Source organism: Natator depressus, chromosome 13 (assembly GCF_965152275.1).
Source record: "Natator depressus isolate rNatDep1 chromosome 13, rNatDep2.hap1, whole genome shotgun sequence".
Lineage (NCBI taxonomy): Eukaryota > Metazoa > Chordata > Testudines > Cheloniidae > Natator > Natator depressus.
Window position 1 is genome coordinate 6,393,386 of NC_134246.1, and position 25,026 is coordinate 6,418,411.

Consider the following 25,026-nt stretch of genomic DNA (forward strand, 5'->3'; position numbering starts at 1 on the left):
AAGCCAGATCCAAAGTCCATTAAGTAAAGAAAGCGAAGTAATTAATAACACCTGGCTCTTATATAATGCTTTTCAATATAAAAAAATCCCCTGTTTACATTAATGGGTGTTGGATCAAGCCCATTGCAATGTTCTGATTCAGACAGAAGATTGTACCTTTAAGCTTCAGTGGGGAGAGTAATATATTTATCATGTTTATCAAGTGTTGACTCTGAAAATTACTCAAGGGTAAAAAGAACACTTGCATCCTTATGGCTTAGTGCATAGAGCACTAAACTAGGACTCAGGAGACCTGGGTTCTGCTACAGGCCTGCTGCGTTACCTAGGGTAGGTCACTTCACCTCTGTACCTTAGTTTCCCTACCTGTAAAGTGAAAATAACAATACTGAGCTTCTGGGTAATGTGCTTTGAGATCCACAGCTGGAAAGTGTGGATGAAAGTTAGGCAGTGTTATCCCTCCTCCAACAGCAGTTGAGTGAGATTTCAGACGCTAAGGGTTAACTGCTGAACAGCAAACTGCCTCCCATGTTGTTCCACCTGGTTATTTCTGCCATTAATGGTGTAAGCATTCAGCCATGCAGAGGTGAGGTGCAAGATACTGACAGGACCAATATGACATCATCCCTTCTGACAGCACAGAGCTTCTGGCATGTGGATTCTTTCTCCCATTACTTACTCAGGGAAGGAATTCATGGACAGTGCATAGAGCACATGATACCTATTTCCCAGTCACTAGGATTTCCTCTGTGTGGGAACATGCCACCTTTCAAAGTGGGTCTAATAATAATATTATTGTTGTTGTTATAATATAGGAGTAGCGCTCAAAGGCTCCAATCAGGCTCAGAGTGCTTGGTGTTGCACAAATGCATCAGGAAAACCACAAAACCATAGGTTTCAGAGTAGCAGCTGTGTTAGTCTGTATCCGCAAAAAGAAAAGGAGTACTAGTGGCACCTTAGAGACTAACCAATTTATTTGAGCATCAGCTTTCATGAGCTACAGCTCACTTCATCGGATGCAAAACCATAGATGGTCTAATTTAAACAAGATGCAACAAGCTAACATCAGCAATAGGAAGGGATGAAGCTAGCAGCAAGAAGAGCCAGCAAGAGGAGCATGCATTTACATTGTCTGTCTTAGCTGGTTCCTGATCGTTAAAAACATTAAATTCATTTCTATTAGCAACCTTCTCCCCTAGCCATTGTCAATTTGCAATTTCCCATCAGTATCAAGTGCATTTTGGGGGTGGGATTTGAAGGTTAGAGCCGGATAACATTTTCCAAGTTTGCAATAGAAGATTTTCAAAATTTTTATTTTCAACCAAAAAAAATTTAGGTTTTCTACAAAATTGTCATGCTTTTCAAGCACCTCTGCTGAAGGTGCCTTGTTATGGCCTAGGTCAGAGAGGATTTTCCATTCACAAGAGGCTTCATGAGAAAAAACACAAAGATACTCGTGGGAGAAGACGACAGGTGAAGCCAGCATCATTGGCAGAGTGGAATTTCCTTTCAGAGATTGACACATCTGGAGCTGGTAAGCTCAGTTAGTTCTAAGCTTCCCAAACACCTTCCAGAGTCAGTCACCTGCTCCAGATCCCAGGAAGAGATACCTGCTTAGCATCATGGGGTGACTTGCTATCTCAGGACTGGAACATTTGCAAAATCAGACTTGAAAAAAACACCCATGAAAGAGTGGGACAGCTGGTTAGGAATTTTTCAAAAAAGTGTGAGTTTTTTGGTGAAAAATGCCTAGTCATTGAAACCAAAACATTTTGTGGGGTGCTTTTCCAGCACCTGCCACACTGTTGATGATATAGTCGGGGCTGCATGATGTGCTGTATAAAACAAGCAAAGGGCCAAGACTCCTCTAAACCAGTATTTTCTCACGCCCCCCTGCAAGGGACTTAGCATCTTTGTTTTTGCTCCTATTATTTACCTTCACCATGTTCAACAGGTAAATTGCAGAGAATTTAAAGATGCTGTTAATAGGAACAGTGGGGGAAAAACAATCCAGACAACCAGGATTATCATCAGACCTTCAACTGTGAGCTAACAAACCCTTCTAACTACTTCACTCCTCATAAGAAATTACCTCAGGTTGTGTGCCACAAAAAAGTCACTAAAGATCGAAACTGGGTTCCTTTTCTAATGTCCACCACTCTCTAATGGAATCATTCACTATCTACAGAGCATCAAGTGATTATAAGAAGGACATTCCTCTCAGTTCTGGGGAAATTTACACTTCATCACAGGATAACGTGAGTTTAAAAGTTACTTCACCTGAAAGAGATCAAAGTTCTAAGCTGTCAGGACCTGCTGTCACTATGGAATTGAGAACTGTACAAAACCATCAAACTTTAGTTAGGTCAATGCACTAGCTGGGAGTTTCACAAAGTTTGCAGGTCTATAAAAGTTCTTTATTCTGTCAAGAGAAAAGAAAGAGTAAAGGCAAAAAAGCACACTCTACAAAACAATACAGCCCCCTGTAGCCTAGCACAGAGAAATCAAAACAGCTTAGAAACCAACAAGGATCTGTCACAAACCTTTGCTTTTCAATTTTATGTTCCCTGAAGTTGGCTGAGGAGGTGCAAAGAATCCAGCTACATTCTTGATCTCTGACAAAGGAAGCCAGCACTTCGCCCACCTCTCAGAATGCTTGAAAGATTTCTCGACTACTGACAGAGAGAGAGAGAGAGAGAGAGAGAGAACGTACTATTGATTTCTCCCCCACCCTCTTTACGCACCAACCACAGAGCAACACTTCAGATTTGGGCTGCTACATATGGCTAATCAAACCTGGTTTGTAAAATAGATTTTATTTTTCTGCAAACCATGCTTGATTTTGTTAATCATATTGGGAGGGCTCAAATACTAACCATCCAGCAAGGAGGAGATCTATGAATTTCTTGGGAGTGCAGCAAGGAAGGCAAGGTGGAATTCCCCTGCATTTTACTAACTCAGAATTAGAGATAGCTCAAGCTGGACATTTCCACATCTGATTAAGTTACCTGGATGTTTCAGAGGCCCTGATCCTGCATGTCCTTGAGCGAAGTTAAGCACACCTGTAAGTTTTGCAAGACTGGGACCTGAATCATGGGAGCAGAGTCTGATGCTGCTGAAGTCTTATTAACTGCTGGATGTAATTTTGGCCCCAAATTGTGGAAGTTTCACAACATTAGCAGCAATCGCAAGATTTACGCTGTCCTGGGCCAAAATCCTGTGAAACGAGTAGTGTTAGTGAAATACTGTCAGCTTTTGTATCTGACCCATCGCCAAAGCTATAGAGTCAAGTTTGCAACTGGAGATTATTCTGAAAGAAACCTCTTCTCCCACCAGCAGCACCACTGAGGTTCAGTGAAAGGTCCAGGGTTTGGACGAACTGCCCAGAATACATCAGATGACAGTGGCATCCTAACTGTGTTATAATTTTAGACTAGATTTTAAAAGAGATCTCCAGTGATTAACAGTGGCACTATCCTATTTGTGTCACAATTAGCGCTGGTGGAAAAACTTGGAATTTCCATTGCATGGGAAATTCCAACATTTTGGAATTTTCTTTCATCCTGAATCAGAATGAAAAGGCAAAAAAATTCCATAAAATTAAATTTCTGAAAAGTTTAATTTCAGAAATATTCAAATTACATAAAAGTGCTTTATTTTAAACTTTTAATATTATACAAATTATTATAATATAATATAGTTCATGCAAAAACTGAAACAAACAGCTTCAACCTTATCAAAAGAAAACAAAGTGTGTTTCATAATTCCTTCACTGTAACCCACACACTTCTCCCTTTAACTAAAGCAATTTACTTTTCTTGGACTTCCCACGGATTTTAATAGCTGCCTATAGTTGCTACTGTTTATCCTAAAACTAAAAGTATGCGTGAAATGAAACCCTGTGCCCCACCCTCATCTGAACTTTGGGGGAAAATCTTGATCCAGATCCAAACTTCATTATTGGGTTTGGGGCCTCTGCACTCAGTTCTGGATCCAAAGGAAGGTTGATTTTGTTGGGGATTGCTTTGGTTTAGTTGGGGATTGGTCCTGCTTTGAGCAGGGGGTTGGACTAGATGACCTCCTGAGGTCCCTTCCAACCATGATACGCTATGATTCTATGACTCTGTGGTATGGTATCCCTCTCTACTTGCCTTAAGTTCACTGCATGGGAACCTAACAACATGGACCTTTACTGGCCTTTCCTACACTTAGAGAGAATCCTACAGTTTGGAGTAGATCCTAGAGTTGACACACAACTTATGCATCCAAGTCAAACTGGAGTTTAAACTACTATATCTATTAAGATGCTCTGGATACCGATCAGCTTTCTTTGCACGCGGTTTATTTCACCTGGCTGGAAATGAGAACTGCCAGCATCTTGATAAATGGATTGAAAGATTGCCCAGTTTCCCTCTAGTACATGCAAGGACCTCTGTGTATCCTCCGCTACAATATCTTGCTGTCCAATATTATAGTGATTTGCTGAGCAGTATCGCAACAAATCCCTATGCTAGCTGCACCAATGATAGGGGAATGAATAGTTGTCTTTCATCAACAGCAGAGGCAATGCAAGGGGCCGCAGTAAATCAATAGAGCAACCATTTCTACAGTCATGTCCATTAATGATGCACACTTGGGGGCAGATTTTCACAAGTCTTCAGCATCTATAATCAAGCTCAGATTTTCAGAAGGTCAGCTCCCATTTAGGCCCCAAATTAAGTGGATTACTGGGCTGCTCACCTGACTGATAGGCAAGCTTTTTGGCTCTCCAGTTGCCTGGCTTGCTGACTGGGCATATTTCATGTCAGAGATACAGCAGGAATCTTTTCGTGTTCCCAAAATAAAACATTGCAGAATTTCAGGACTGGGAAAAAAAACTGGTTTTGGCTTTTTTGCCCAATCCGGGATGAAAAGATTCCAAGAAATATTCCCCCCCTTCGCCCCTCAGGACAGAAATTCCATTTCCCAGCCAGCTCCAGTAATGAATTAACTCACAAATGTTGGGAGTAAAGGCATATTTAGGGCTGACAGAAGCCTGTTGTAGATTTGAAGAGTCGGTTCTGATAACATTTAACAGCATAAGCATAAGTAGAAGAGTGTATGTGTAAGAAACTGCAGAGTAATCCTGTTGAGTGTTGTGCACATGTAAGAAATTGTGAAGCAATCATGTTTGAGAGGACAAGAAAAGATAAAGTAACTAAAAAGCTATCAAAGACCAGTTTGAACTCACACTAAACCTGTACTGACAGAGGAGGAGATTTAATGTGGAAATGAGAGACTAATACATATGTATAAGATAACAAAAAGTTATAAATAAGTTTGTGTAACAAAGGGAGGTTGAAGCTATATTGTCTCATTGACTGTGATGAGATCGTCCTGATAAGCTTCCCACTTGTGAGTAACTGATTACTACTCTGAGTGTTTTGCTTTAATAAATATTCATTAGACCCAGCTGCTGAGTAAGTGATTCTCAATCCAACAACAGGGTGAAATCTTGTCCTCAACTAAATTAATTGCAAAAATTCCATTGACGTCTATAAAGCCAGGTTTCCACCCCTAATGCCTAGAATCAGATTTCTCTGGCACAAATGCCTTGCCACTGATGGACACTGGAATGTGGAAGGGAGGAAAGCATAAGGTTTAAAACGTCACTAATTTATCTTCATTTCAAGCAGTCCTACAGCTTGAGGGACAAATTGTCAGGACGATGTACAGTCAACTGAAGACTGTATGATTAATAACGTGCTGTATCTAATTCACTCCATAGTGGGCTGCACATGTATAATTTCCACTAGGATTTGCATCACCCTCAAAAGAAAGGGTAACTATTGCTAATAGTGTGGTTGTATCCCTTTCAATGGCTAGCACATGAACAGAGGTTTGAATTTGTTACTTCTTTTGAGCTAGTAGATATGGGGTGAAACAAGGGAGGTTTAGGTTGGACATTAGGAAAAACTTCCTAACTGTCAGGGTTGTTAAGCACTGGAATAAATTGCCTAGGGAGGCTGTGGAATCTCCATCATCGGATATTTTAAGAGCAGGTTAAACACCTATCAGGAATGGTCTAGATAATATTTAGTCCTGCCATGACTAAAGTCCCTTCCAGTACTATGATTCTATGATTCCATGTTGTAACACAACCAGATCTGAAAAAGATAAACCAACATGGCTTCTGTGAAGGAGAAATTGTGCCACTCCAATCTTCTCTTTTCTGGTGCCGTGTGACAGGCCAACCCATACAATTAAGAATCTGAGTCAAAGCCCACCAAAATAAATGAAAAGACTCCCATTGACTTCAAGAGGCTCTGGACCAGGCCCCATCTAGTTACACACCAAGTGGTTTCAAATGCCCAAAGCAAACTGAAATAGAGACAATTGCATAGATAGGCCAGAAGGGATCATTATTAGGGTTGCCATTTTTGGTTGGATGTATTCCTGGAGGTTTAATTACATGACATAATCTTTAATTAAAGATTAATCTTTAATTCCTGGAGATTCCAGGACAATCCTGGAGGGTTGGCAATCCTTATCATTATGAACACCTAATCTGATCTCCTGCAATTACTCTTAAATACACTTCAGTTCTAGTAATGTTCTGTAAAACATTCAGAGAAGAGTGATTTTTAAGTTGACAGTTCCCTTAGAACATCCATAGGGCTCTTCCTTCCTCTCCCAAAATACAAATCCAATCCCACATTGGTAATTGTATCAGCCCTACTCCACATGAAGACAAAATTCCAACTTAGACATTTTCCCATTGCAAAATCGATTTATCAGAACAGAAATTTTCCACAGGAAAGGCCCATCAGGCCCCATGGAATCTCAGCCGTGCGGAGAAACCATGATGTATGATGGGAGATGTATTATGGAGAGCAAGGCCCCTAGGGGAGAATGGGGCATTACAGCACCTCTGAAGGATGTAGAGATTAACATTAAAGCATTTTTCTATTTCCAAATTGACATTTTCTGGAGCTTCTCATTCTGAAAAAAACCTGCACATATTGAGATCATATCCGAATTCAGGAGGAAAACAAAATGTAGCAATATTCGAATTACCCATCAGATGGAAATTCCATTTTTCTGTCAGTCCTAATGTGGAGTCTTCCTACATTTTGGCCTGAACAGTCAAGGCAAAAAAAAAAAAAAAGTTGGACGCTACCCATCCTCCACGTTACACCAATGTCACCGTAAAAGATGATCACCGGACGTTGGATTAGATCTCTGCCTCCTATTGGATTTTAAGTCTCTGGAAAACAAGCCTGTGCCCAACTGGCACAACAGTTACAGACCAATATTTCTTTGGTTATTTATTTTTTTAATTATTTGCATTACAAATCTATAGAATATCAGTTTTATGAGACATCACACCATTAGAGGGAGGCGTGTTGTGCACTGAAGAAAGAGACGGAAGAGAAACTGTCTAATCAAATATTAAAACACTGACAAATCAGCATCGAAACAGGTTTTATTTAAAAAAAGACACTTTCAGCTACAGTAGTTTTAAAAATATAGTTTAAAAAGACATTTTTAAAAATGTAAATGTTGGAAACCTCTTAGATGCTTCAAAAATAAAAGTTATTTCCCTTGAGTATGTCAGATTCCATCTGGAAAAGGTGTCTCTTTCCTGTTTATAACGGAACGTAACTCACTGTGGCATTCTTTCCTTTATTTCTTGATGTGGTCACCAGCACCATGTACTGCATCATCTGGAATGTGTATAGCTTTCAGATAAGTGTTTTTAGTTGACTCCTCATGCCCAGCAGTCTCCTGAGCTCAGATATTCTGCTCAGTGTCATCACACAGAATGGTAGGTTTTTTAAACAAAAACAACAAGCTTCTCATCACTTACCAGTTCCTGGAGATCAAACAAACTCAGTTCAATTCTTACTTGACTTGCGACTTGACCTCAGGTCCTTGTAGGTGAAAGGACCATGTGCACTAAGGACCCAATCCTGAGTGTGGTCGAGCACCCCCATTGTCTCTAAAAGGAGCTGTGGGTGCTCATCATCTCTCAGGATTAGGCACTGAGCCACAAATACCTCAGTCCTGTCTGAGCCCAAGAGACCTGCCCCATCAGATTCCAATTACTTAAGACAAATCAAAATGTCAGGCTACATTTCAGGCCTAGTCTCTTAGAATGAGAGACCAGGTTTGGTCCTTCCCCTAATTTTCGCAGAATCATGTAACTGATCATTCCATCCTTTAGCAGCTGAAGTATCCTGCTTCTTGGAACAGTGATGGGGAGAGGATTCTTCACTCATTCAATGGCTTCCATGACCTCCAGAACAAGCGTTCGCGGTCCCGTCATAATGAGGCTGCTGATGGTCGGATAGTCCAAATGCAGAACGTACCTTCCGTTCACAGAGAAAACAAACTGACACACCTGCCGTGGAGAGAGAGGAATGTTTTACAGTGATGTGACTACACTGCAGCTGCACCTGCTCAGAAGAGTGAGACTTTGTGAGGAAGGTATCTCTTACCAAATCCTACAACCGGAAAGCACTTTATACACTTTATAAATTGCACTAATAGTGACTGGATTCTTAATGGCAACCCCAGGGATTTACTTTGGGAGCAAATGGCGAATGCAAAGCCCCCTTTATGAGCAGGCCACGTACATGTAAAAAGCTGACAGTGAAACTTGATATTAATATTGGTAATTTTTTAAAATAATGAGATTAGAGGAAGGGTTGGATGAAATGAGCTCTTGAGCAAATGGATAAATTTACCTGCACCTGTTCCTTTCCAATCCTGCCTGAAGCATATGAGCAAGTCTAACTCTTTCTGTCTCTGAAGAATCTTATTACTTCAAATATCCCAGCAAGTGACTTGAAGGATAAACAAGATTTGTACAAAAATTACTCCTCGACTGCTGGGGGGGTGGGGGGGGGGTTATGAATTTCCTCTTTCCTTTACTCTTAGAAATTAATCTTCAACCAGACCACAAAGCCCATTTATTTTTGGTTTGTTGGTCTAAAATCGTTTTCAGAAGCTCAGCTCATTGCATATGAGCTGGAATCAGCGGAGCGATTACAAGATGAATGAAGGCAAACTCTTCTCCCTGTCCCCAAAGGGAATGATTTATCACTGCAGAGTCATTCTGCAGCTTTCGCATGCAAAGAAAAAGAATTCCACACACAACTTTCTTTTTAGTAAGACAGAACACACTTATTACCCCAGGAGCTTTAATAGACTCATAGAATATCAGGGTTGGAAGGGACCTCAGGAGGTCATCTAGTCCAACCCCCTGCTCAAAGCAGGGCCGATCCCCAATTAAATCATCCCAGCCAGGGCTTTATCAAGCCTGACCTTAAAAACTTCTAAGGAAGGAGATTCCACCACCTCCCTAGGTAACACATTCCAGTGTTTCACCACCCTCCTGGTGAAAAAGTTTTTCCTAATATCCAACCTAAACCTCCCTCACTGCAACTTGAGACCATTACTCCTTCTTCTGTCATCTGCTACCACTGAGAACAGTCTAGATCCATCCTCTTTGGAACCCCCTTTCAGGTAGTTGAAAGCAGCTATCAAATGCCCCCTCATTCTTCTCTTCTGCAGACTAAACATCCCCAGTTCCCTCAGCCTCTCCTCATAATTCATGTGTTCCAGTCCCCTAATCATTTTTGTTGCCCTCCGCTGGACTCTTTACAATTTTTCCACATCCTCCTTGTAGTGTGGGGCCCAAACCTGGACACAGTACTCCAGATGAGGCCTCACCAATGTCGAATAGAGGGGAATGATCACGTCCCTCGATCTGCTGGCAATGCGCCTACTTATACATCCCAAAATGCCATTGGCCTTCTTGGCAACAAGGGCACACTGTTGACTCATATCCAGCTTCTCGTCCACTGTAACCCCTAGGTCCTTTTCTGCAGAACTGCTGCCGAGCCATTCGGTCCCTAGTCTGTAGCGGTGCATGGGATTCTTCCGTCCTAAGTGCAGGACTCTGCACTTGTCCTTTTTGAACCTCATCAGATTTCTTTTGGCCCAATCCTCCAATTTGTCTAGGTCCCTCTGTCTCCTATCCCTAGCCTCCAGCGTATCTACCTCTCCTCCCAGTTTAGTGTCATCTGCAAACTTGCTGAGGGTGCAATCCACACCATCCTCCAGATCATTTATGAAGATATTGAACAAAACTAATACTGGGTGTTTCAAAGCAGTGTGCTGCTCTTTCCCTGCATTAAATAATTTATATGCAGTATATTAACAATTAGAGCTGACTGGGAATTTTCCACTGAAACGTGTTTTTGGATATTTGTTTTTTGTTTTGTTTTATTGATAGAAAACGTCTCCACAAAATCAAAGTCCCACAGGAAAAAGTTTCAATTTTGTCAAAAAATATTCAAATTTTTCATCAAGAAAACTGAAACAATTCTCAGGTTAACCCAAATCTAAACATTCTGATATCTTGACCTGAATCAAAATGTTTTGGTTTGGGTCAGTTCAACATGAGCTTGTGTCTGTCTGAGCTGCTACAGTGCCTCATGGGAGTTTTAGTTCAGGCATCTCATGCCTCTATCCTTGTCTAAGGGCTGGGTTCCAGGCTGGACTAAATCCTCCAGGATGTACCACAATTTCCCCCACCCCATTGAACTGCCACAATGCATCATGGGAGTTGTAGTCCACCTGGGGCATCTGGCCCTTAGCAGAGAATGAGAGCACGAGGCATCTGAACTACAAATCTCATGAAGCATTGCAGCAGCTCAGGTGGGTGCAGTTCAGTGTAAAACCAAGCCACAACAATAACATTTCCAAATAGAAGTTTTTCTGAACTTCCCATCCCATGGATGGTGTCAGTATTTTGACTTGTCATCCTGACTGAGGACAAAGATAAATGTTGAAATCCCAGATACAGACGGGAAAGAACAGTTTTCTAGTGACTACATAACACGCTGGCAGTGTGTGTGTTGCATCTCCCTCAGCATCTGGTCTGCTAGAGGATAACAGCCTATTAATACTACCAGCTAAAGAGTTTCTCCTTTATTTGAAGTAGTAGAGGTCTGTGCTGCAGTACTGAAGGTCCTGGGTTTGAGCCCTGTTGACAAGCCACATATGGGAAGAATCATTACAAACAGGATTCAGAGTAACAGCCGTGTTAGTCTGTATTCGCAAAAAGAAAAGGAGTACTTGTGGCACCTTAGAGACTAACCAATTTATTTGAGCATAAGCTTTCGTGAGCTACAGCTCACTTCATCGGATGCAAGTGAGCTGTAGCTCACGAAAGCTTATGCTCAAATAAATTGGTTAGTCTCTAAGGTGCCACAAGTACTCCTTTTCTTTTTACAAACAGGATGCTGATGAAACTGAAGATGACTTCCTTGACTGGAGTCAGATCCAGCCAAGGGCAGGGAGTGTGCAAACCTCCCTCACACGGCTGTGACAAAGCACAATTGTGTCTTGCAGCATCTCTGCTGTGTTATTCTAGGTCTCTCCTGAATAGAGCACAATAGCCATAACATTCAAAATTTTTCTCCGAAATAAACTCATCAGGCAATCTACAAGCCCAGAGTCAGTTTCAAGCTTCCACCGCATAGTAGCTGACACAGATATTTGTTGACACTGGTCTGTAGAGGTAATGCAATGTAGTGGGCCATGCAATGTTTCCCCTTACACTGGCTCTCCCCCCACTCCGAGGTTTAGATCAGAGCAGCAACAGCCACAGCTGGGTCTTCATAAGCCCTTGAAAAGAGCCAAGCCCCAGCCAACTTAACACACACAGGTCCCATTGCTGGCAAGTAGGTGCATGCTTTGCAATCCTCACTCCAAGCATCACAGGGACTGCTACAGATTTGAAACACAGTAGTGAGTGATGACTGAATTCACCCTCACTGCAGTCCATGGATTAATGCCGGGGATGAATTTGGCCCCACACGTTTGATCAGCATACAAGTGATATCACATGCTACACCAGGAAGATCCAGATTATACAGTACCTTCATGCCTGCTGCAGCAGCAGGTCCTCCTGGGTCCACAGCCTGGATATGGCAGGGTCTCCCTCCACGGACCACAAACCCCCAGCCCACAGCATCCCCCACAATCTACAAACAGAGCAGAGGGACTGTAAGGGCCTCACAAAGATTTTCTTGCCTTCATGTAGATGACCACGCAAAGGAGTTCTGCTGAACTGAAGTGGTCAACGTTTAGCCTTGCCCCATTATCACTTCAACTAGTGAATGCCCCACATATTTTACAGTGAGATAAACTCTAGGGTGGGACAGCCAGCTTCAGAAAACATGTGTGCACACATCTCCCTTTATCTCAGTGGTTGGGGACTTGACTGGGATGTAGGAGACCCAGGTTTGAATCCCCATTCTGCAGCAGATCTTGATCTCAATATTCTCCCTCCCAAGTGAGCATCCTAACCACCAGGCCACAGGTTGTTCTGTGGTGGGTTGCTCCAGTCTCTCCTCTTGAAGCTGTTCCACTGATTATAAATACTTAAATATTCATTGAGTCAAAGAGAGAATAACTCTTGAACCTGGTGATGAAGGCACTCACTGGAAGGTAGGAGAGGACTTAAATCTTCTCTCTGCCTCATTCAGAGTAGGGATTTGAATCCACATCTGCTACCTCCCAGGAGAGTGCCTTAATTGCTGGGCTAGAATCGTTCTCCCTCACTCTCTCTGAAAGAGTTCTGCTCTTGTGTTTAATATGTGGCATGCTAGAGAGCGCTCTAGGTTCTAAAACTACACTGGCTCTTCGTTACGAGAACTATTTACAGGGATGCTGCAGCTAGCATTCCAACCACATGCACACAGACTGGCTTCCTTGTGCCTCCTCCAGACTCTTCCTTCCTGCAACCTGTGTTCCTCCCTCCAAGTTCCATGCAGCTTACTATAGCCTGCATGCCATTTGTGACCACTTCTGTTCAAGGACAGATGTATATTGTGTAAATAAAACAAGTTACACTAAGAATATATCCAGGCTCTGTGTTGCTGATTTCCCCTCTGACAGGAAACCAACCTGCTAGGACCCCTGACATCTGCTGCCACGCATCAGAGGAGCAACAATATATTTCTGAGCCATACACCAAATGAGACTCAAAACCACAGGGTTTAACTGAGAGTGTCTTCAAAGTTACTTTCTAACTAGTATTCCATGCTGTGAAGAGCACAAGGATCACGCATAGACAATGCAAGATTTAAAGCAAGTCATGTGCAAAAAACATACCAAGAGACACTGCTGCACCATGCATAATTCTTGCATGCACTTTCACTGGCAAGGGAAGTCACATGCCGAACAAAAACATCCTCTTTCCCCACTTTCGCCACCCCAATCCCAGCTTGTCGGAGAAGCATGCTGTTATGCTGAAAGCAGAAACTTTGTGCATTTGGTCAACACATACAAAGGAACTCTCAAAGGGCATCACATGTTACAAAACAGCAGCAGCACAACTAAGGAGAGGAAGTGAGCCGTGCAAAAGGACCAAAGCAGCAGCTGAAAGGCCCAGCTTGACAGGGTTGACAGTCAGGGCAAGGCTGGTATTGAGAACGGATAGCATGTCCTTAAACACAGCACTCAGAAAGAGCCCAAACAGGAAGTCAATTTTTTTTGCACTCACTCTAGGCCAGATCCACTGCTCTCCTACAGCCCCCTTGTGCCATTCTGATGAGGCAAGTGGGCCATAAAACATTTTTAACTGGCTACTTGGAGATTCCACATGTATAAAGTGAATCTCTCTGTGTCCAGTGGAGCTGGACTGAAGGATCTGGCTCATGGATTGGAGATGCGTTCCATACAATTCCTGTGCAAGGGAGCGAAGAAGGGAGAGAGTGGGAGATGTATGCAAATTATCATTTAGAGGGGAAAAAGGATAGATAGATCTTCAGGGCAGGGAATGTCTCTCACTATGTGTGCATACAGTGCCTTGCAAAATGGGGCCTTGATCTGTTGAAGCCTCTAGATTCCAAAGTAATACGAATAATAATAAAAAACCCCAACAACTATGGTTTCCTAAGTCATCCTGCAGTCCGAACCAGGAGCTTAACCCCTGAACATTCCTAGTGTTCAGGATGGTTTCCTATTCCCTTTTGAGCCCACAGAGTATCTTAATACACTTAGAGATGCCTTCAGCTATCTGTGAGTGGATCATAGGTACCTGGTGCATACAGAGTGGCATGGAAAAGCAATCAACCTGTGACAGGAAAGGGAAATGAATGTCTTAGCGTCTTTGACAAGTGAGGCTGCTGCTGTACAAGCCTAGACGGAATGCAATGGAGTTTTCTCCTTAAAAGGACTTTTCTCCTTTCTCCACCCCAATACACATACAAAACGTCACCAAGCGGCAGCAACCTGGGGACAGTCACTGCCCGTTCAAAACGCAAGAATATCCGAAGGCGCCAGCTCATGAGCCTCATGTGAGTTGAACAAAGAAAAAAGGTCCGGATGACATGAGATTCAGTCATGGTTTAAACACACAGGAGTGAAAACCGACAGCACCTAGAAAGCTAACAGAGCAGCCAGGAAGGGTTTAGCATTACTGCTAATGTAACAGCGTTCTGACTGGTCACTTACGGTTAGTGTTTTCTTGATGTACGGAGCCCCAGGGGACAGGAGCTCCTCATTGGTGACAGGCCTCTTTAGCACTAGAGCCAAAGGTGACAGATCCAATTAGAATCACATGTGCAAAGGTTAAATACAATATAATGCATAACAAGGAAGACTGGGAAGTACCAGACTGGGGAATGGACGCACCAACCATCCAAAGCTTTTCTGTGCAAAAAGCATTCTATGAGCACAGAGCAGGTCTGAGACAAATTCAAAGACATCTTCCTTATCTGTATCTCTTCTATACAAGTATTAGAACTGGCAGGGAAAGTTTCCACTGAAACTTCTCTCTACTTCCCACAACAAAAGGGGTGGGGGCTAAAACAAGAAAAAAATAAGATTTAAGCTTTTGAAAATGGAAATTAAGATTCTGTTTTCCAAAGAGAACCTGAAATATTTTGATCAACACAAAACAATTTGTTTTCTTCAAAAAAATTGTGTAGAAATTGAACGTGTTGCAATGTGCTTTAATATACACACATCTTTACAAAGCCCAGCATTAAAGGGCCCTTCTCCTTAGAAAGATCAAAACACCACCACAAATCTGCAGCTTCAAAGCATGCTGTTTTGGAGATGTAATGAACCCCTCCAAAAAGACAGCCCACCTCAGAAAACTTTTCTCAGAAGTGGTGTACAAGTAAACATGCTCAAGGGACCATAACTTTAAAACCTTTCTGATATAATAAGTGTTTGTTTTTAAACCAGAAAAGTTCTGCCCTGAGAGGAGAGGAGGCATACAACATTTCCAGGAAAAATGGTTTCATTGCAATGAGAGGCGATGTATAAAAATGTGGCTTACAGCAAGAAGCCAGCTTCAACCTTACTTATGGAATGGCAAAGCTAAGGCCTTTCTGGTGCCAATCCCTTTGCCAAGCCAAGATCACACTGTCATCGGCCCCCTGTGCTAGAACAGAAATTGAGCTACTGCATGTAAGATGAACTTCCCTAGCCTTGTTCGTGCAATTCTGCCCTTTCCTTTTAGGCCTGTTGAAATTAGCCTTCTTATCACTAGTCTCAAGTCTAATGTAATCTCTTCAGCCCTTCTGAGCAGTAGATAAGTGGCACTGAAATGTGAGACCTCACCTGATTTGGGGTTGCATTCAGCTGCTGGCAGGAATCCCAGGCTGGGTGTAGGAGTGAAATAGGGGTTGGAACTTCCGGCAAGAGAGGTGACGCTGCTCCTCCGAACTGCTGAGACTATTTTGATCTCCTTGTTGGGCTGGACTGAAAGACAGAGATACAACTCCTCTCAGATCTTGGCTAGGGGTGAGCAGACTGGTTTGGCTAGAGTTTGGCCTGCTTTTTCAGCCCAGGTTTGACCGTCAGAGCGGTGGTTCTCCTCCCCCTCAATGCACACACGTCCACATGCCCTCAACCAAGGAATTCAGTCCTTACAAAGTACCCAGCCCACTTTTGCAGACTCGGGAGGTCTGAATGATTTTGGAAACTCTCAACCTTCAGAGGATCTCCCTTCACTAGTCTTTACTGAGCAAGGCGTGTGGGTGTGAGGGGACCACTGTGATCATGTAGACTGGCCTCCTAGATAACACAGGCCAGACAACTGCCCCACAATAATCCCCCGATTTATTTCAGAAAACCATCCAATCTTCATTTAAAAATTGTCAGTGATGGAGAATCCACCATGACCCTTGGTCATTTATTCCAATGGTTAATTACTCACTCCCACCATTGAGAATGTACATCTTATTTCCGGTCTAAATTTGTCTAGATTCAACTTCCAGCCATTGGATTGTGTTGTACCTTTTTCTGCTATATTGGAGAGCCCATTTTAAAATATTTGTTCCACATGTTGACACTTATGGACTGTGATCATCACCCCTTAACCTTCTCTTTAAGCTAAATCGATTGAGCGCCTTGAGTCTATCACTATGAGCATGTTTTCTAATCCTTTACTCATTCTTGTGGCTCTTTTCAGAACACTCTACAATTTATCAACATCCTTCTTGAGCTGTGGGCACCAGAACTGGACACAGGATTCCAACAGTGGTCATACCAATGCCAGATACAGAAATAAAGAGTAAGAGTATCTCTAATCTTACTTCAGATTCCCCTATATACACATCCCAGGCAGAGATGAAAGTAAGCCGGTACATAGAATAGAAAATCAGGGTTGGAAGGGACCGCAGGAGGTCATCTAGTCCAACCCCCTGCTCAAAGCAGGACCAATCCCCAACTAAATCATCCCAGCCAGGGCTTTGTCAAGCCTGACCTTAAAAATATCTAAGGAAGGAGATTCCACCACCTCCCTAGGTAATGCATTCCAGTGTTTGACCACCCTCCTAGTGAAAAAGTTTTTCCTAATATCCAACCTAAACCTCCTCCACTGCAACTTGAGACCATTACTCCTTCTTCTGTCATCAGCTACCACTGAGAACAGTCTAGATCCATCCTCTTGGGAACCCCCTTTCAGGCAGTTGAAAGCGGCTATCAAATCCCCCCTCATTCTTCTCTTCCACAGACTAAACAATCCCAATTCCCTCAGCCTCTCCTCATAAGTCACGTGTTCCAGTCCCCTAATCATTTTTGTTGCCTTCCGCTGGACTCTTTCCAATTTTTCCACATCCTTCTTGTAGTGTGGGGCCCAAAACTGGACACAGTACTCCAGATGAGGCCTCACCAATGTCGAATAGAGGGGAACGATCACGTCTCTCGATCTGCGGGCAATGCCCCTACGTATACATCCCAAAATGCCATTGGCCTTCTTGGCAACAAGGGCACACTGTTGACTCATATCCAGCTTCTTGTCCACTGTAACCCCTAGGTCCTTTTCTGCAGAACTGCTGCCGAGCCATTCGGTCCCTAGTCCGTAGCGGTGCATGGGATTCTTCCGTCCTAAGTGCAGGACTCTGCACTTGTCCTTGTTGAACCTCATCAGATTTCTTTTGGCCCAATCCTCTAATTTGTCTAGGTCCTTCTGTATCCTATCCCTACCCTCCAGCGTATCTACCTCTCCTCCCAGTTTAGTGTCATCTGCAAACTTGCTGAGGGTGCAATCCACACCATCCTCCAGATCATTTATGAAGATATTGAACAAAACCAGCCTGAGGACCGACCCTTGGGACACTCCACTTGATACCGGCTGCCAACTAGACATGGAGCCATTGATCACCACCCGTGGAGCCCAACAATCTAGCCAACTTTCTATCCACCTTATAGTCCATTCATCCAGCCCATACTTCTTTAACTTGCTGGCAAGAATACTGTGGGAGACCGTGTCAAAAGCTTTGCTAAAGTCAAGGAACAACACGTCCACCGCTTTCCCCTCATCCACAGAGCCAGTTATCTCGTCATAGAAGGCAATTAGATTAGTCAGGCATGACTTGCCCTTGGTGAATCCATGCTGACTGTTCCTGATCACTTTCCTCTCCTCTAAGTGCTTCAGAATTGATTCCTTGAGGACCTGCTCCATGATTTTTCCAGGGACGGAGGTGAGGCTGACTGGCCTGTAGGTCCCAGGATCCTCCTCCTTCCCTTTTTAAAAGATTGGCACTACATTAGCCTTTTTCCAGTCATCCGGGACTTCCCCGGATCGCCATGAGTTTTCAAAGATAATGGCCAATGGCTCTGCAATCACATCCGCCAACTCCTTTAGCACTCTCAGATGCAGCGCATCCGGCCCCATTGACTTGTGCTCGTCCAGCTTTTCTAAATAGTCCAGAACCACTTCTTTCTCCACAGAGGGCTGGTCACCTCCTCCCCATGCTGTGCTTGCCAGTGCAGTAGTCTGGGAGCTGACCTTGTTCGTGAAGACAGAAGCAAAAAAAGCTTTGAGTACATTAGCTTTTCCCACATCCTCTGTCACTAGGTTTCCGCCCTCATTCAGTAAGGGGCCCACACTTTCCTTGACTTTCTTTTTGTTGCTAACATACCTGAAGAAACCCTTCTTGTTACTTTTAACATCTCTTGCTAGCTGCAACTCCAGGTGCGATTTGGCCTTCCTGATTTCACTCCTGCATCCCCGAGCAATATTTTTATACTCATCCCTGGTCATTTGTCCAATCTTCCACTTCTTGTAAGCTTCTTTTTTGTGTTCAAGATCAGCAAGGATTTCACTGTTAAGCCAAGCTGGTCACCTGCCATATTTACTATTCTTTCTACACATCGGGATGGTTTGTCCCTGTAACCTCAAAAAGGATTCTTTAAAATACAGCCAGCTCTCCTGGACTCCTTTCCCCTTCATGTTATTCTCTCAGGGGATCCTGCCCATCAGTTCCCGGAGGGAGTCAAAGTCTGCTTTTCTGAAGTCCAGGGTCTGTATTCTACTGCTCTCCTTTCTTCCCTGTGTCAGGATCCTGAACTCGACCACCTCGTGGTCACTGCGTCCCAGGTTCCCATCCACTTTAGCTTCCCCTACTAATTCTTCCCAGTTTGTGAGCAGCAGGTCAAGAAGAGCTCTGCCCCTAGTTGGTTCCTCCAGCACTTGCACCAGGAAATTGTCCCCTACCCTTCCAAAAACTTCCTGGACTGTCTGTGCACCGCTATATTGCTCTCCCAGCAGATATCAGGGTGATTGAAGTCTCCCATGAGAACCATGGCCTGCGATCTAGTAACTTCCATGAGTTGCCGGAAGAAAGCCTCGTCCACCTCATCCCCCTGGTCCGGTGGTCTATAGCAGATTCCCACCACGACATCACCCTTGTTGCTCACACTTCTAAACTTAATCCAGAGACACTCAGGTTTTTCTGCAGTTTCGTACCGGAGCTCTGAGGAATCATACTGCTCCCTTACATACAGTGCAACTCCCCCACCTTTTCTGCCCTTCCTGAACAGCTTATATCCATCCATGACAGTACTCCAGTCATGTGAGTTATCCCACCAAGTCTCTGTATTCCAATCACATCATAATTCTTTGACTGTGCCAGGACTTCCAGTTCTCCCTGCAATCCGGTATGGCGTAGATAGGGGAAGAGCCGATACACAGCCGACCGTACCGGCAGCTTCCCCGGGGCTCCCGGCAGCGGTCAGAGCCCCTGGCCCTTTAAATCAGTGCCAGAGCCCCGCTGCCGGAGCCCTGGGGTAGCAGCAGCAGCAGGGAGCCCTGGGGCTCCAGCGGTGATTTAAAGGGGCCCTGGGCTCCTGGCAGTGGCTGGAGCTCCTGACCCTTTAAATCACTGCCAGAGCCCCAGGGCTCCTGGCCGCCGTGCCTGCTACTGCTACCAGGGGGCTCTGGCGGCGATTTTAAGGGCCCGGGGCTACCGGCTGCCACTGCTGCTACCATGGGGCTCCGGTGGTGATTTAAAAGGCCCAGGGCTCCAGGCCACCGCTACCGCAGCCGGAGCCCCGGGCCCTTTAAATTGCCGATGGAGTTCCAGGGTAGCAGCAGCGGCCGGGAGCCCACGGGCTCTGGCAGCGATTTAAAGGGCCCAGGGATTTAAAGGCCCTGCCCCTCCCACCCCAGTATCCCTGATTACCCGAGAGGAAGCTGGAGTTGCCTTGCTCCGGGTTGAGCTTGCGGAGGCAGAAGGGGCTGTCAGGGCTCTCCGACAAAGCCCGGGGCGAGTTCTCGTTGAGCAGCTCCGTGAGCCGTCGCCTCCGGCGGAAGTTGATCCGGAACTGGTAGAGCAGGTTACTGTCAAAGAAGTGGTGCTTGCTGGAGACTGGGAGGAGAACAGGAAAGGGTAGAGCAGCTGTCAGGGGGGTCTTATAACAAAGGGTAGCTAATATTTGCCATTCAGCAGCAGGGCTGGAGGAGGAGACCTGCTGCAGTATTACCAGTGCACCCTTTGCAGTGTTACCAGTTCCAGTGAGTGTCACAATATTTGGTGTTTTTCTTTTATTAAAGTCCCAGCTCCTGGAGTCATGTGAGCAGGGGAGATGCTCAGTTTTCATTAAAAAACAAAATGTGAGTTTCTAATCCTCAGGGTTGCAGAGAAAAGCTTGAAAACACGACCCCCACCCCCACCCCCACCCCCCCAAAGGCTCAAACCGAACCTAAAACTCAGAAACCAGAAGGCAAATAGAAGGAGCCCAACAATCATTATTTTTAAAGCCTCGGGCTTTTGGGGAGCCTGATTCAGGATTTTTTTTAATGCTCAGGATTTTCAAGACAGGGTATGTTCTTATTCCCCTTGCCAGTATCACAAGGGTCTGGTGGGGGAGGGAAGAGGGCTATTCCATTATCAAACCCAGCCATGGGATGCAGCCTCATCCCTTCACCTCCCAACCCCCGCCTCTCTAACAGCCAGGCATGACAAGGTGTGGGACTACACCTCCCACAATGCCTTGCATTGCAGGAGCACACCAAAGTAATGTTGATAATGTCCAGTAAAAATATTCCAGTGAAAATCCCACAGTCCAGTAAGGCTGGGGTTATTACAAGCTAGCGCTGGGTTTACTGGTGGTACAGAAATAACTGACAGGATGTTAAGTTGATGACCAATGAGGCACGGGCTCATCGGCAGGAATGAGATTTTTTTTTTCCCCGTTGGTTGGAGGAGGAGGTGATGGGAGAGAAGTGGTGCTGCTCTATCGGGGCTGTTTACAGCCCCAGAGCAACTAGAGGTTTTTGCTAAACCGATCAGCAGCGAAAGAGTTAACACCCTTTCCCAGAGGACTGAAGGCAGCACTGTCACAGAGCCATTGTCTCTCTGGACAAGCAAATTCAGAGCATGCTGCAGATTCACACCCTGACTTGCTCCGCAGTAACTCGCCATGTAGACGAGCCCTCCAACATATATGGCCTTAGAAATGGGCCAGATATTGAACGAGCCCCTCCACTTCAACCGCCTTATTTCTTCCATTATAATGTTGGCAGGGAATCTCAGATCTGATCTCTCTGTGTGTGTGTGAGAGAGAAAGGGAGAAAGACACAGAGCGTGTGCACGAGCAGGCTTCGAGTGTCTCGAAATCCAGATGTGAATCCCTGTTCTCTGGCTTGGGAACGACACTTTGAAGAGATGCCAAAAAGTGACTCAGATTCCGTCTCAAACATTCAAGGGTGACAGCAGCGTGCCCAGACCCCAGAGGTCCCCTATTCTAAAAATAGAACTAAATGGACCCACTGCTGTCTCCAAGTAGAAACTAGCACTCGGCACACGACCAGCCTTTGTTACTTGTTATAAATGCGGGGTTGTTCCAAGCAAAGCAATGATAGCTAGCCCCATCCTTCACCTTCCTTCCCCATCCCCAGGAATTTCGGCTTACCATGCTGAATGATCCCATGTTCCAGCAGTGCTCGGCCCAGCTCCACAGCTTCCTTTCTGTTTGCTGTCTCCCCTTCCTGGATGAGCCAGTCAATCATTTCACAGCCCAGGAATGTCCTCTGGTACTTCACAGAATTCTCCTCTCTCGCCTTCAGTATGGAGTCTTCTACATTGATCAGCCTGGCACAAAGAAGAGACATGCCAAGGGGTAAGGAGCGGGGTGGATCCAGAAGAGTGATCTTTTCTTTAGCCCTATAACTACACAAGCAGCATGGCAGGAGCTAAAGCCAACTGAAGCATTGGTTGCCCCACCTGTCATGAGCAGAGAGAAAATAAACAGTGGGGGAACCCAACACATCTTGCTACACCATAATATGCTTGATTATGTAACTCCAAGTGTCAGACTTTCCCCTCTCGAGCCATTAGCTTAGGGCAGTTTTTGGAATGACGTTGTTCCCATGTCAGAATGCTGTATGTGGAGGACCCAGAAGATGAGTCTCACGGTAACATCAAAGCCAGTAAGAACCACGAAGACTGTCTAGGATGTTTCATGGATTTGATTGGGTTTTAAAGGAGGCGGGCATGCTGGAATGGGTGAGAAAAAGAGAAGTCCTCAAGGAAAGGAAGACTCTTCCCCAGTATGGAGACATGAGAGGTAAACAGAGTAGCCTGTCCAAGCTTCTACTTTCAGTTCCACCATAAATAAATACTCACTCCTCACTGAGGATATGGTTTATTGGGCTACAAAGGCTGGAAGTGCTGCTGTATGAGGAAGGACCAAAGAACAAAGCATAGCTTGGCTACACAGTGATGGAGGGGTAATAATTACCTAAGGATTTTGAAGGTGTGAACATCATGAAAGGAGAACTGCTTAGGGTGGTACAGCTAAGTGTGGCTGGACAAAATTAAGGAAAGGAACATTGTAGGCTGAACAGTAGGGTAAGCTTCCAATCAGTATACTTTGTTTGCCCAAGAAATCTGCACTGGTTTAGCTAAAGGGGCAATTTTAACCTGAATTAAGCCAGTTCAAACCCTAATGTAGACACTCCAGGAATCAGTTTCAGCTAAGATGAAATAAATATCCACACAGCCTATTGTGATGGTTTAACCACATCAGTTTAAAACCGCTCCTTTATTTAAAACTGGTGCAGTTTTCTCATATAGATAGCCATTGGGCTCCCAAGGGAAATGGCAAAAGTCCAATTGCTTAAGACAACTATGGTGAGAAAGAGCCTTTTAAATGAGGTGTTTAACCCACATGATCAGAACCTAAATTCTAGGTCTCATTCAAAACACAGCTGAGGAGACAGGTGAGTCACTCAATAGTTTAATGCACAATGGAAAACACCAGCTAATTTTGAAAAGATTAGCCATAATGAGCTGTGCAAGTAATTGTAACAGAACCCAAAGCCAAGTTAGAAAGGCAGCATGTGAGTTTTGCTTGTTTCAGGTGAACCCATGCAAAACATGCTCCTTTCACGTGGTTTTGAATCAAATTCAGGCACAAGAGGTGGTTTCAGCACAGCCAATTCAAGGCCAACTCAAAGCAAGACAGAGCATGCGAGCCAAAAAGCAACAAAAGGTTCCTGTAACCCCCTGAAAATCTAAACTGCTAGAAAGGGCACAGCTTAAATGCAGTTAAACCCGCAGTTTCCTGAATTCCGGAAGGTTAAAACTCATGTGTCCACAAGAGGGTGCCCTAACCCCACATATGCAAACAGCTAGATACCTTCCAAATGCATTTCTTAGGGCTTGTCTACAATTGAAATGCTACAGCAGTACTACAGAATCACAGAATATCAGGGTTGGAAGGGACCTCAGGAGGTCATCTAGTCCAACCCCCTGCTCAGAGCAGGACCAATCCCCAACTAAATCATCCCAGCCAGGGCTTTGTCAAGCTGGGCCTTAAAAACTTCTAAGGAAGGAGATTCCACCACCTCCCTAAGTAACACATTCCAGTGTTTGACCACCCTCCTAGTGAAAAAGTTTTTCCTAATATCCAACCTAAACCTCCCCCACTGCAACTTGAGACCATTACTCCTTCTTCTGTCATCTGCTACCACTGAGAACAGTCTAGATCCATCCTCTTTGGAACCCCCTTTCAGGTAGTTGAAAGCAGCTATCAAATCCCCCCTCATTCTTCTCTTCCGCAGACTAAACATCCCCAGTTCCCTCAGCCTCTCCTCATAAGTCATGTGTTCCAGTCCCCTAATCATTTTTGTTGCCTTCCGCTGGACGCTTTCCAGTTTTTCCACATCCTTCTTGTAGCGTGGGGCCCAAAACTGGACACAGTACTCCAGATGAGGCCTCACCAATGTCGAATAGAGGGGAACAATCACCTCCCTTGATCTGCTGGCAATGCCCCTACGTATACATCCCAAAATGCCATTGGCCTTCTTGGTAACAAGGGCACACTGTTGACTCATATCCAGCTTCTCGTCCACTGTAACCCCTAGGTCCTTTTCTGCAGAACTGCTGCCGAGCCATTCGGTCCCTAGTCTGTAGCGGTGCATGGGATTCTTCCATCCTAAGTGCAGGACTCTGCACTTGTCCTTGTTGAACCTCATCAGATTTCTTTTGGCCCAATCCTCCAATTTGTCTAGGGCCCTCTGTATCCTATCCCTACCCTCCAGCATATCTACCACTCCTCCCAGTTTAGTGTCATCTGCAAACTTGCTGAGGGTGCAATCCACACCATCCTCCAGATCATTTATGAAGATATTGAACAAAACCAGCCTGAGGACCGACCCCTGGGGCACTCCACTTGATACCAGCTGCCAACTAGACATGGAGCCATTGATCACTTCCCGTGGAGCCCGACAATCTAGCCAACTTTCTATCCACCTTATAGTCCATTCATCCAGCCCATACTTCTTTAACTTGCTGGCAAGAATGCTGTGGGAGACAGTGTCAAAAGCTTTGCTAAAGTCAAGGAACAACATGTCCACCGCTTTCCCCTCATCCACAGAGCCAGTTATCTCGTCATAGAAGGCAATTAGATTAGTCAGGCGTGACTTGCCCTTGGTGAATCCATGCTGACTGTTCCTGATCACTTTCCTCTCCTCTAAGTGCTTCAGAATTGATTCCTTGAGGACCTGCTCCATGATTTTTCCAGGGACTGAGGTGAGGCTGACTGGCCTGTAGTTCCCAGGATCCTCCTTCTTCCCTTTTTAAAGATGGGCACTACATTAGCCTTTCTCCAGTCGTCCAGGACTTCCCCCGATTGCCATGAGCACTTCATTGTAGACACTACCTACGCCGAAAGGAGGGGGAGGAGGGTTCTCCTGTCAGTATAGGTAAATCACCTCCCTGAGAGGCG

The 25,026-nt window shown here is 44.7% G+C and overlaps 1 protein-coding gene across 1 annotated transcript in view; it reads right to left on the reverse strand.

Moving 5' to 3' along the window:
* Nucleotides 1–7,555: 7,555 nt before the first annotated feature.
* The window catches only part of LOC141997259 (DEP domain-containing mTOR-interacting protein-like), a 43,208-nt gene continuing 25,737 nt past the window's right edge, over nt 7,556–25,026 (reverse strand). Inside the window, exons 4-9 of the mRNA XM_074969552.1 lie at nt 21,709–21,887; nt 19,977–20,162; nt 15,628–15,768; nt 14,512–14,582; nt 11,931–12,035; nt 7,556–8,380 (exon numbers count right to left, since the gene is read on the reverse strand). Coding sequence (XP_074825653.1) covers nt 8,255–8,380; nt 11,931–12,035; nt 14,512–14,582; nt 15,628–15,768; nt 19,977–20,162; nt 21,709–21,887 — 808 coding nt within the window. The 3' untranslated portion in view covers nt 7,556–8,254. The remainder of the gene's footprint in view (nt 8,381–11,930; nt 12,036–14,511; nt 14,583–15,627; nt 15,769–19,976; nt 20,163–21,708; nt 21,888–25,026) is intronic.